Below are 13,835 nucleotides of genomic sequence, written 5' to 3' on the forward strand. Positions count from 1 at the left end.
ACCTTCCAACAAAAACCCTTTAATTAAATTAAAATTACTAAGCGACTCAACACGGGAATTGCATCAACACCTACAGTGCCTTACTCTAAACAGTCCTTTCTGATACCAGTGTAGATTTCCATTCCACCAAAACCTCACTACTCCATCCAAGTCCTTGAACTCAACGAACTCCACCTCGCCTTCCGTAACTGTATACCATCCCCCATTAAGATCTTGTAATTTCACCTCTCCTTTCCCGTGCTGAACACCTTAGAACTTCTTACATCTATTACAAACTTGGCAGCAACCACCCTATCGTTCCATCTGTGGTTATCAACCCTTGTACCGGGCCGCGATTGTAACAACATATTCCGGTAACTTTACATGTAACCCTGCCCACATCTTACCCCAAAGAAATTTTAGCCTAATCCCCCTACCTGCCATGGAATTTGCCAGAATATCTACCCATTTCTCTAGCTTCAACAGAATATCCCTCTTCCTTTCTAAGTCTTTAAAATTATCTAAATAAATATGACTCACTTTAAATTTAGTACCTTACGTATGTCAAATTATTTTATAACTCTGTCATATGGCACTACATAATAAACTTCAACTTTAATCGTCCCATATTATACCGTATCTGTGAAGCGTTTCGACGTATATAAACAAGTGTGCGCCTTGAGTGATGTGATGTGCAATTGCAGAATGGATACACCAGTGCTTGCTGACATAAAGCGCAAAAAATGTTTTCTTGAAGTTTTGGTAAGTGTTTCACCGTTTTACGTCTTATTTTCCGTTGTTTCATTCACAAATTTTAAAATTTAACATCTAACCTTCTCACAATTGGATCAAGAGCAGACGCAAATAATGTATTAAACGATTTGCTCCTGGTGGTGAACGTACATGATCAGAAATGCGTCGTGTGATTTAACTCTTATGAACTTCTTCTTCTTCTTTGCTACTTTGGTCTCCAAAACCGAAAGCATTCTGTACATTCCTCTAGCAATAATTTCTCCTTTCCTGGCTTTCGTGGCTCATCCTCTTTTTTTCACAGGCGCTTCGCCTCAGTACCATAGTGAGTTCCTGGCTTTTTAGTATCCTTCAGTTCTATGAATTGGGGGTGTCCCTTGCGCCAAAATATTTTCCTTAATATGTTTCTTTCAAATGCCAACAGCTTTTGGTCATCTGCTCTGCATAATGTAAATGACTGAGACCCGTGTACATCTAGAGGGAGAATTACACACGGCAACAGTCTGATTTTAATACTTCTCGATACTGTTGTACTTCACAGGACGTTCCATTAGTCAAAATATGCTTTATTTTACACTGCGGTCCTTGCCTTAATCTCAATTTCGATTCTATTTCGTTCACTTAAGATAGTTCCCAAATATTTAAAAAAAGGCTACTCTTTTACAAGTGGAGTCATCTACTGTCAATGGGGTACCATAGTTGGTTGCCCTAATCATGATCGTGTACTCTGTTTCTCCTTGTTAATTTGAGACCTTGCTTTCCTTGAAATATATCAGCAACAACGTCTCATGAGCTGCAACTTCCCTTTCCCATCACTTATTAGAACAATTTCGTCTGCATGTGCAAGTAGATTTAGTTCGTTATTATCCAGTATTATTCCAGCTAAGCTCAATGTTTTGTTTTTTCTATATTCCTTTTCTGAAGTTAAATTAAAATGTATCGGATGTAACGCATCTCCTACCAGTTATGACTTCAAAAGCCTGTGACTTTATAAACCACGGAATTTTTGAGAGTGGAGGCATTACTCATTCTTCGTGCCAACTATTCTAGACTGTGTAGTCACCTAAAGATGTTAAATTTGTAACTTTGTACAAGGTGGGCAAATAAAAGTGGCACAGACGAGTCGATACGGTTGGACGTGAATGCATGCATATAACCGCACCCAAAAAGGATGGAGCAACTGCCCATACAGCAGGCTAAACCTTGGAGCACCGTCACACAATTCTCACGCCTGACAGAGTTATTATCAGGGATCAGTGTGGTCGCGACCGTAGCTGGCCACACAGTTCACCCGACCTGACAGTGTGCGATTGCTGTGTGTGGGGATCCGTTACGTCTATCTCAACAACCTCTATAGTCTTCAAGAACTGCAGCAGAACATTCCAGATAAGACTGCAGCAATTCCAGCAGTCCAGCTTCGATCCGTCCTTAGCAACTTGCTGATCAGGGCCCTAAAGTGCCAACAAATGAATGATGGCCACATTCAACATCTGCTACAGTCAGGTTAGTTCTGTATTTCCTTTCCTCTGCTTTGTTTCTTTATACCCTGGAACTCTATTCTCCAAGCCACTTTTATTTGCCCCACCCTGTACATTTCACTGATTAACCTCCTCGTATAACATACTGCATGAAAATGTTTCTAATAGAAATAGTTCCACTGGCAGAAAGTAAGAGGAATAGAACAGGTTACCGAAGCGAAGAGATCGAGCGAGACGGTGAAGAACTTGGCGCCGGAGATCATGAGCGACTTTTGACACTGCTGGCACACGATCTGCACGAACGTCTTGGCCTCCTCCGAGCCGTCGTACCAGTGGCAGCTGTACGCCGCCTCCATCACCGAGGAGCTCTGGAACAAGGCAGAAGGAAGCGTCACCTCAGCAACTGCAAAAGAACGTGTTTAGCTCAGGCACTCTGGTCCCAACGGTGTCAACTGGGGCTGCGATTCAAGCTCGTAGGAACGAAGATCAGGGTTCGACGTCCCGTCGAGGACGAGATCGTTAAGGATGAAGCACAAGCTACAAATGGACAGGGTTGGGGCGGAGTATAGGCTGTTTTCTTTTCAACTTTGCATTTTCATTTAAGATTTATAAAAATCTCGAACCTGGATGGCCGAACTGGGATCTGAACTCAGATACATGTCTAATGTCTTAATCAGTGGGCTGCCCAGCTCAGTATTCACACTAAAGGATACCGACCTGTAAAAATACTATGTTCCTTAGACGTGGCAGGTCGTTAAATTCAGTGCTGGGTACCGCAAATATTCTACAATTTGTCCATCATGAAAGCCAGTCAAACTCAACTTACTCTAGTCGTATACGTGATTTAGAAAGCTGTGCACAGCGACGCTTTGATTGGTGAGATTCTTGAAAGTTGGTTATATTTTTAAACACACTATGTTCTCATATGAGTTATGAAACATATTACCAAATCTTACACGTAACTTGACAGTAATTTTAAATAAACTCAGTCTCATATGGACTCACAAATAGATGTTCCTTCCGCGCACTATATACGAATGCAATAAAAACAGCACTAACGGTAATGGCGTGGCATGTCTTCGTCGCAGCATATCGTCCACTGTTTACTTCAGCACACAGGTTGATTTAGCTGCAGATACTGAAGTGATGAAGTTATCGGATTCTTTCGTTCGATTGGAGCAGATAGTTTCATACGTCTGCAGAAAGTATCCCTCGGCCCGACTGCAACTCTTCTCGTTTCGTAGTGCCTAAATCGAGACCACCAAACTTCTTAGGCAGAAGCGGGATTCCAGGCTTCAAATAATGTACTGGGCGGAAAAAATAATGAATTTCAGATTCTGGTGTATTGCTTGAAAAGCAAACTGGACATATATAGGATCAAATATCGGAATATCTGTTCACCTGTGGGGGAAATTCACGAATATATGCATTTTTCCGGCAAAAGAACACTCAAAGCCATTATGTCAGTCTTCGTGGGAGCAACTTTAGCAATGAAACTCCTAAACAGTGTCATAACTACAGCATGGAAATTGATTGAAAAGAATCACCTGAGGACTTCAGTAAGGAAAATGCAATTAGAACTGAACGAATTCCCTTCTCCAACGTCTGTGTAATATGCGCGCAGATCTCTCTTTTTCATGAGCAGTCCCATGAGGGCATAACTATGCATAATTTACTGCGTCTTTAATCACTATCAACTGATTTTTGGTAAGAACAATTATGTTTTTATAGAATGCAGAGTTTATACAGAGTTCAGAACATTCTGGTCTAGTTCCTGTTCAAAAAACAGCATGCAGAAGCGGAGTAGTTTCATAGAGGGATGCTAGATAAGGCGTGCAATGGGATAGCTCGTGTTTACATAGTTAGATCATGGATCCATAATTGTTCTTGATCTGTGTTGGTGATCTACCTTTTTTTTAAAAATCGGAAAGCAGAATAAGTACATTTTGTACATGCAAAACGTACATTTAAGTCAAACAAAGAAGCATATGCAGGGAAAATAAGAGGCAATGTACTTTTTGTAGAAGTTATCAACTGCTCGGTACAAATGGTCCAACTTCATACTAAGCTTTATATTATGAAAAGTACATCGCTTCGTTTTAAGTTGTGTAACAAGTAGGAATCAGAAAACAGAGTAGAAACTTCTTAAAAGGTAATGCAAGTCGCCGAAACTTGAAATAGGTAGTTAACATACAGTAAATGTAGCAAAACGTTTTGTTTCCTCAAAATTTTCTACAAGAATAATTACAACTGTGGGGGCGTATAAATCCACTAATTAAGATATTTTAATTCTGATTGTAGGCGACATTTTCATTCCCGAACTTGGACAAAAAGTATTCACTTCAAAAAACAAAGTAATCAGAACTGTGTATGAATTAGCACATGGATTACTTTTATTATAAAAGCAGTTACCATCGGACCGACGCTGGATGTCAAGTGAAAGTAATTAATGCAGCAACTATCGGTTGTCTATACACTGTGAGTTTCATAAAGTACTTTTCAACTACGGAACACTGTTTACCAAAAATACACACATCAAAAATGTTTTGCATCACCCCGGTTCCCAGAACTATTGAAGATAGACGTTGACTGTGGATATTGTATAACAGACACAGTCCCTTTGACCAGTGGTGTCACTAAACCCGCTCAAAGATGTAAACAACCATGCATGAGCAGCACCTATGAGACAGAGGGGGTCCGACAGCCAATCAGTTCCAGTCATTCCACCAGGAAGAAGGTACACGGCTCGTGGTGTCTGTAGTTCAACCATGCCTAGACGGTCAATACCAGAATTCGGTCGCGTCCGCGCTGTTACTTTGTGCCAGGAAGAGCTCTCAACAAGGGAAGTGTCCAGGCGTCTCAGAGTGAACCAAAGCGATGTTGTTCCGACATCGAGGAGATACAGAGAGATAGAAACTGTCGATGACATGCCTTTCTCAGGCCCCCCAAGGGCTACTACTGCAGTGGATGACCGCTACCTGCTGATTACGGCTCGCAGGAACCCTGGAAGCAACCATGTTAAATAACGCTTTTCGTGCAGCCAGAGGACGTCGTGTTACGACTCAAACTGTGCGCAATAGGCTGCATCATGCGCGACTTCACTTCCGACGTCCATGGCGAGGTCCATCTGGACCATGCAGCGCGGCACGGATGGGCCCAACGACATGCCGAATGGAGCGCTCAGGACTGACGTCACTTTCTCTTCACCGATGAGTATCACACATGCCTTCAACCAGACGGTCGTCGGAGACATGTTTTGAGGCAACCCGGTCAGGCTCAACGCCTTAGACACACTGTACAGCGAGTGCAGTAAGGTCGAGGTTCCCTGCTGTTTTGGGGTGGCATTATGTGGGGCCGACGTACGCCGCTAGTGGTCATGCAAGGCGCGTAACGGCTGTACGATACGCGAATGCGATCCTCCGAACGATAGTGCAACCATAACGGCAGCATACTGGCGAGACATTCGTCTTCATCAACGACAATTCGCGCCCCCATCATGCATATCTTGTGAATTACTCCTTTCAGGATAATGACATCGCTCGACTGGAGTGGCCAGCATGTCCTCCAGACATAAACTCTATCGAACTAGCCTGGTATAGATTGAAAAGGGCTGAGTATGGACATGTGACTCACCAACCACTCTGAGGGATCTACGCCAAATCGCCGTTGAGGAGTGGGACAATCTGGACCAACAGTGCCTTGATGAACTTGTGGATAGTATGCCACGACGAATCCAGGCATACATCAGTGCAAGAGGACGTGCTACTGGGTATTAGAGATACCGGTGTATGCAGCAATGTGAACCACCACCTTGAAGGTCTCGCTGTATGGTGGTACAACATGCAATGTGTGGTTTTCATGAGCAATAAAAATGGCGGAAATGATGTTTATGTTCATTTCTATTTCGATTTTCTGTACAGGCACCGGAAATCTCGGAACCAAGGTGATGCAAAACTTTTTTGATGTATGTATTTGTAGGTATATGTTTAACTTCAATACAGTAATAAGCAAACCTTGACAGTGTATTAATTCTGTGAGTAAAAACGAACAGCGTCTCTGTCACTTGTTACATTTATACGGATTATCGATATCGACTTTAGTTGCCGGTCATCTTGAGATCCAGATCTAGTAAAAAGGGAGAATGGTCTACGGTAAGACATAGCGGATTGCCATGTGCCATAAGAACACAAACAGTGGCAGTATAGAAATAATAACAAAACTTCAAAGCTAGACATACCCGATTACTGTGAATCGCAGATCGGCTTCAGGACAAAACTTCAGTTAAAACCACGTGAGTTATGTTCATCGAACTACGCGGTCCAGTCACATTAATCTCACCAGCGCCTATGTTCGACATCAACGTATTAAGCGTGTTATGTGTGTGTGTGTGTGGGGGGGGGGGGGGGAGGGGCGAGGGGGGAGACACGCAGGTAATAATGCAGTCGTTTCAATGAGGAAACAGAGCGATTTATCTGCCATCCAAAAGGGCACAATCAGCGACTTTCGAGCCAAGGATGGAAGCATTTCTGACACGGCTAAGTTTGTAAACCGTTCGCGTGCCGGTGTGGTTAAAGCGGCGCCGAGGCAACTGCGATGCACCACGGCCATACACGGCATGACTGAACAACGGCTGCAGAACTGTGTTGGGGCGAACAGGCGTGGGACTGTTCACCAGTTGACCGCGAAGATGAACAATGAACAGATGTGCAGAACTATAGACCTATATCTCTAACGTCGATCAGTTGTTGAATTGTGGAACACGTATTATGTTCTTGTATAATGACTTTTCTGGAGACTATAAATCTACTCTGTAGGAATCAGCATGGGTTTCGAAAAAGACGATCGTGTGAAACCCAGCTCGCGCTATTCGTCCACGAGACTCAGAGGGCCATAGACACGGGTTCCCAGGTAGATGCCGTGTTTCTGGACTTCCGCAAGCCGTTTGATACAGCTCGCCACAGTCGTTTAATGAACAAAGTAAGAACATGTGGACTATCAGACCAACTGTGTGATTGGGTCGAAGAGTTCCTAGATAACAGAACGCAGCATGTCATTCTCAATTGAGAGAAGTCTTCTGAAGTAAGAGTGATTTCAGGTGTGCCGCAGGGGAGTGTCATAGGGCCGTTGCTATTCAAAAAATATATAAGTGACCTTGTGGATAACGTCGGAAGTTCACTGAGGCTTTGTCCGGATTATGCTGTAGTATATCGGGAGGTTGTAACAATGGAAAATTGTGCTGAAATGCAGGAGGATCTGCAACGAATTGACGCATGGTGCAGGGAATGGCAATTGAATCTCAGTGTAGACAAGTGTAATATGCTGCGTATACATAGAAAGCTACAATATAGCAGGTCAGCAACTGGAAGCAGTTAATTCCATAAATTATCTGGGAGTACGCATTAGGAGTGATTTAAAATGGAATGACCATATAAAATTAATAGTAGGTAAAGCAGATGTCAGACTGAGATTCATTGGAAGGAAATGAAGTCTGAAAACAAAGGAAGTAGGTTACAGTACACTTGTTCGCCCACTGCTTGAATACTGCTCAGCAGTGTGGGATCCGTACCAGATAGGGTTGATAGAAGAGATAGAGAAGATCCAACGGAGAGCAGCGCGCTTCGTTACAGGATCATTTAGTAATCGCGAAAGCGTTACGGAGATGATAGACAAACTCCAGTGGAAGACTCTGCAGGAGAGACGCTCAGTAGCTCGGTACGGGCTTTTTTTGAAGTTTCGAGAACATACCTTCCCCGCGGAGTCAAGCAGTATATTGCTTCCTCCTACGTATATCTCGCGAAGAGGCCGTGAGGATAAAATCAGAGAGATTAGAGCTCACACACAGGCGTACCGACAATCTTTCTTTCCACGAACAATACGACACTGGAATAGAAGGGAGAACCGATAGAGGTACTCAAGGTACACTTCGCCACACACCGTCAGGTGGCTTGCGGATGATGGATGTAGAGCGTGTACGGCGCTGTAATAATCGTCGTAGGCTCCATGGTGGAGGAGGGAGCGTTATGGTCTGTCGAATACTTTCGTGGAAGTCCCTGAGTGATATAGTCGTTATGGAAGGCACTATGGATCAACGCAGTATGCAACTATTCTAGGGGACCATGTCCATCGCTGCATGGAGTTTGCTTTTCCTTGGCACGACGGTGTCCAACAGATGGACAATGAGATGTTTCGCACAGGTCACAGTGTACGAGAATGGTTCGAAAAGAACCAGAATGAATTAACCGCACTTCCCTGGCCACCAAACTCCCAGAATTATAACCCAACTGAAAATCTGTGGGGCCACCTCGATCGAGCCATTCCCGACATGGATCCTCAACGGGAAACCTAGCGCAGCTGGCCACGGCACTGGGGTCGGCATGGCTCCACATCCCTGTCAGTATCTTCCACAATCACGTCTACTCGCATCCCGCTCATCTCGCAGCTGTCTGCGCTGCAAAAGAATGTCATTCAGGCTTATGTGATGCGGAATAGACTGCTAGATGTCACGGGAGTTGGACCCACCAATATACAAGGAGGCGGGGACTATTGTCACTAGTGAAGCAGTAAGAGCACTATATGTCGGTCAAGATAGCTCGGTGACTTCTAACGTGGACTAGTCGTTGGATGTCACGTAACTAACAAATCCATCGAGGACATTTCGATCATTCTAAAGCTGCCCAACTAGATTGTTTCTTATATGGTTGTGTTGCGGGAACGAAAAGGAACAGCCACAGAGAAACTGCAACAACGTGGACTTCACGCACTGGCACGGTCGAGCATTTCGGAGTCGGCCAGTAAAAAAATAAAAGTAGGTCGCAGGTCTAGTGTGGTACTAGCGTGTCTTTAAAGTAAGTACGCTGCACCCAGCAGGTCACATGAAAGATATGTATTCACAATTACGAAATAAGGTAGTCATCAAGCACCCTAGATTTAGCAAAGCACGTAATCTTATACGCGTACGTGCCAAAACACTGGCCACTGCCTCTGGCGACATTGAATATTGCCTGGTGGCGTTGGGGCCGCGTGACACGTAAACACAGTATATAAGCGGAACAGACAGGAATATGGAATAAGCGACGATACTGGACGCAAATGGGGAAATACACTGCCATACGCGACTTCGACTAATGGTAGATTCTATGGCTTGGCATCTAGGAATGAGCATCTCCCAAAAAGAGAATCTGGTCGGGTTTTCGAGTACTACTGTCGTGGGCATCTTTGAAGGATGGTGGAAATGTGAGTAGGGGATGAAGTGTTGGACGTCCACACCTTATCACAGATGGTTGCCCGCTCTGTAAAGCGGCGATAGGCGAAATATTTGACGACTGAGCACAGTGCTGGTGGGGGCTTGTTCCAGAGCACACTTTTCACTGCGCATTATTAAACATGGGACTCCGCAGCAGCCGACACATACACATTCCTATGTTGACCAAGCTGCATCTTCAGATACGCTCGCAATGGACACAGGATCATCGACGTTGGATGATTGACGTTTCTTCTTAAACCAAGTAGATGGTTGAGTCCACGTATGCCATTATCCAGTAGAACTATTGCCCGAAAAATGCATTGCGCTACGGATGCCAGCTATTGGGGGATTATGCTATAGGAAACATTCACTTGGATGTTCCATCATCTTTCGGGCGTCCACTCGGGACAGCGACAATTCTTCTTGCGATATTTCGGCTAGAAACCTCCCAGCCATCTTCAAGGCTAGTCGGAGACTGAGTTCATAGCGTTTGTGCGTGCCTATTTGTACGGAGAGTCACGTGATAGAAATCTGCTGAGGATTGAAAGCGCATGCGTCAAAGATATCAAAGTCGCCACTACTGCGCTGGTCATAGATAAGCAAAGATAAACATATAAGCGCAGAGTGCAAACAAAATAGTGCTGCTGCGAATCCACCGTGCTTGTAAATAAATAATTAATCTTTAAAAGTGGTAACATCTGTCGGAAGTGAAGATGCAGAAATTCGTTCCGAACGAAGGTGTGAAATAAGCGGTTTCCAAGCATTGTCAAGATGAAATCCTTCGTCACGGTTTAGCAGGTTGTCGGCTAGTTGTATTTCTACAGCTTCCTTAACAACTGAGTTCCAGAAAGATGAAGCAGTAGTTAAAATCTTAACATCTTTATAATCCATGGCATAGCCAGTAGAAATGCAATGTTCGGCAACTGCTGATTTGTTGGGCTGAAGAAGACGTGTGTATCGCTGGTGTCCGACGCATCGTTCCTGTACAGTGCGCGTGGTTTGCCCTATGTAACGTTTGCCACACTCACAAGGGATTTCATAAACTCCCGCCTTTCGCAAGAGCAGATCATCCTTAACGGATCCCAACAAGGCTGCAGTCTTAGCTGGTGGGCGGAATGTCACATCCACTTTATGTTTCTTCAAGATTCTAGCGATTTTAGAAGAAACATTACCCACGTATGGGAGAAAGGCTGTAGATTTCACTTCCCTTTCCACTTCCTCATCCTTTTCCTGTGATTTTTCTGCAGTTTTTATTTGCAGGGCTTTCTTAATCTGCTGTTGCGAATAGCCATTTCTCCTAAAAACTGCCTCCAGGTGTACAAGCTCATCCTGCAGGCTGTCAACATCAGACACTACACGAGCCCTGTGAACCAAAGTTTTCAGAACACTCATAATTTGCGACGGATGGTGGCAGCTAGACGCCTGCAAATACAGGTGTGTATGTGTGGGCTTACGGTATACGCAATGACCTAGGGATCCATCTTCTTTCCGGCGAACCAAGAATCACATTCACGTCAATATCCGTGAGGCTTGCGGGGGTAATCACACGCACCATGACATCTTTGAACAAAGTGAACAGTATTGCGGTCCATCTGCATCCCTTCATCGTTCATGTCTTCGCCGAAGGTGATGGCATATTCCAGCAGGATAATTGTCCCTCTCACAATGCCAGCGCCGTGCAACGGTTGTTTGAGGAGCATGGCAAAGTACTCATGCTGATGTCTTGGCCACCAAATTCGCCTGATCTGAACCCGCTGAAACACATCCGGGACCCTACCGGGAGTCACTTCACCAAGTCAACGGTTCCTAATTTACAGGAATTACGTGACGTTTGCGGATACATCTGGTGCCACATACATCTGGAAACCTACCGAGGACCTTAAGCCACCTCACGCAGAATCGCTGTTGCATTCATTTCAAAGCTCCACCAACAAACCAAGTGTTCATAATGTTTTGATTCATCAGTACAATTTGAAGTAGACGTATCGCGAAAATTGTTTCTCGTTATTCAAAATTTTATCTACGAGGGTTGTTCGGAAAGTAAGGAACGATCGGTTGCGAAATGGAAACCACTGTGAAAATCAAAACTTTTCTTTGCGCATTTAGCTACACCTTCCAGGTACTTCTCTACATAGTCGCCGCTCCGACTTAAACATTTGTCGGAGCGTTATACCAAATTTCCAACACCATCGTCATAGAAGCCAGCCGCCTGTGCTTTCCGATAATTCTCGACGCTGGTCTACAGCGCGTAGCCTGCGGCCAAGTGTAGGCTTCGTATCCAGCGTTTCATGTGAACAGGGATGATACACAGGACGAGCCAATTAGTGCTGTGTTGTGGGTGATCGAACACTTCGCATCGAAATGCTGCAGGGGCGTCTTCACTGTCCCTGAAGAGTGCGGCTGAAAATTGCCAGGAAGAAGGAAGTGCGTGGCAGTTGTGTTAGGTGGGCTGCATTCATTAAGGCGAAGCCTCTCAGCGGGCCCTCCTACTTGGCGGGAGACATTGTTGTTGTAGGCACTTTTACTGGCTCGCAGTGCGCTCACAACTGAAAAGAGCGTTTTGCTGCGATCGACGGGCATACTAGACACACTACCCAAAACGTCTGAGAAAAGCCTCGTCGGATTTTCACAGTGTTTTCCCTTTCGCTACCGATCGTTCTTCACTTTCCGAATAGCCTTCGCAGTTCTTTTCTTTTCGCAAAATATATTTCAAATTGCCCCAGGGCATCCAGACACCGTCGTAGGTAGGCTTCGTGGAGGACCTCCCTGTTTGTCTTCATGTCCGAGATTGTGTGGCTGTATATGGGAATGCAGGAGTAGGTTTTCAGCCGTGTGACAATATGAGTAACTTTTCTAATAGTTCTGTTTATACAAGTTCACTAATTTTAACAGCGATTCGCAGTAATTTGGTATGATTTACTCTGATGTTTCATTTTCGTTTGTATACTGCTACTGAACGTATTTTAATCATATTACAATCAGCTTTGTAATATTACGTCCATTTGTTCTGTGTTATGCGATCTGGATATGAAAATGACTTGTGGCAAGAGAGGAAAAAGGTAAACAAAGGTAAACAAAAAATACGTAAAAAGTCACTCATAATGTGTGTGTCTTTTATTGTATTTAAAGTGAAAATTCGAGATGCCTCGAGCTAGTGATGAATGCTTGCGTTAGATACGTGTGCAATATACGGTTGTATGATCATATCAGTCCTTCATACTCCAAGCTAGGTTGGATACGCCCACATAAGGCACGCGATCTCCACACGATGTGCTTACTTCATCGATTTCTTAGCCACTGGTGCCCCCAATACTTATCTTCTCACATTAAACACCTATCATCATTCCACAACCGCAATACCACATCGGATACGTCTAGCATCTTGGCTGTACCTTTACATAACACAAAATCTTTCTCCGTGTCATACTCCATCTCAGCCATACGACTATCGAACGCGCTCCCCTGTGATCTGCGTCTTATCCAGAACCACTCAACATTCAAGAGGGAACTCAAGACTTACATATTAGGGACGTTATAGCCACCATTGTTGTGCCCCTCTCATCTCTTTCTTTCTCCTCTCCACCATAGCTTCGAATTTTACCATTCTATTTCCCTTCCTCTAACCTATCTACCTCTTCTATATCTCTTTCACCCAATTCTATCGTCTTATGTCTCTGCTCGATGAGAATAACTCACAAACTGCGAGAATATAACGAGAAAATTCCCAACTAGCAATAGGACTGACATTCATAAAAGAAAAATATGTTTACTTTCATATACATAGTCATTACTATTATTATTATTATTCTTGATTGTTATAATTATTTTTTGATTGTTATAATTATCATTGTACTACTTTTACAATCTCTATTTTTTTACTTTAACATTAATACTGTATAACATGTTATATGTCCTTAATGTTCTGTAGAAACTGAAATTTGTTGAATCTGAGTATGCCTGGTTAGGTGTAAGAGAGGGCCTGAAGGCCCTAATCTTGCCAGGTAAAATAAATGCATAAATAAATAAATAAAGTGGTCTCGACGTCCTCAATTACGAAATATTTATTCTGTGTTGAACTTATTGGAAACAGACTATTTGAAACTCACAATGGCAGAGACTGTCAGTAACATAATGCTATAAAAAAAGTTGGTCACCATTTTGCGAGTAGCTACTGAGTAGCAGCTCACCTCTTCAATGAGCCTGTTGCCAAAGACGCAGAAGAGGAAGACCTGTCCCAGGGTGTAGAACAGGTAGCCCAGCACAGACGCCGCGTACACGTCCACCGAGTCGATCTGTAACAAAGAAAACACAATTGTGAGACATTCTGCTAGGAAGTACAGTACCGAAACTCTGAATTCACTTGTGACACTCTGATATACTCTCTC

General features: G+C 43.9%; 1 protein-coding gene across 1 annotated transcript in view; it reads right to left on the reverse strand.

Annotated features, from left to right (window-relative positions):
• Positions 1–13,835, reverse strand: part of LOC126203662 (odorant receptor coreceptor) — a 334,284-nt gene that overhangs the window by 5,681 nt on the left and 314,768 nt on the right. The window contains exons 7-8 of the mRNA XM_049938029.1: positions 13,638–13,742; positions 2,420–2,575 (exon numbers count right to left, since the gene is read on the reverse strand). Coding sequence (XP_049793986.1) covers positions 2,420–2,575; positions 13,638–13,742 — 261 coding nt within the window. The remainder of the gene's footprint in view (positions 1–2,419; positions 2,576–13,637; positions 13,743–13,835) is intronic.

This window comes from Schistocerca nitens, chromosome 9 (genome assembly GCF_023898315.1).
Source record: "Schistocerca nitens isolate TAMUIC-IGC-003100 chromosome 9, iqSchNite1.1, whole genome shotgun sequence".
Taxonomy (NCBI): domain Eukaryota; kingdom Metazoa; phylum Arthropoda; class Insecta; order Orthoptera; family Acrididae; genus Schistocerca; species Schistocerca nitens.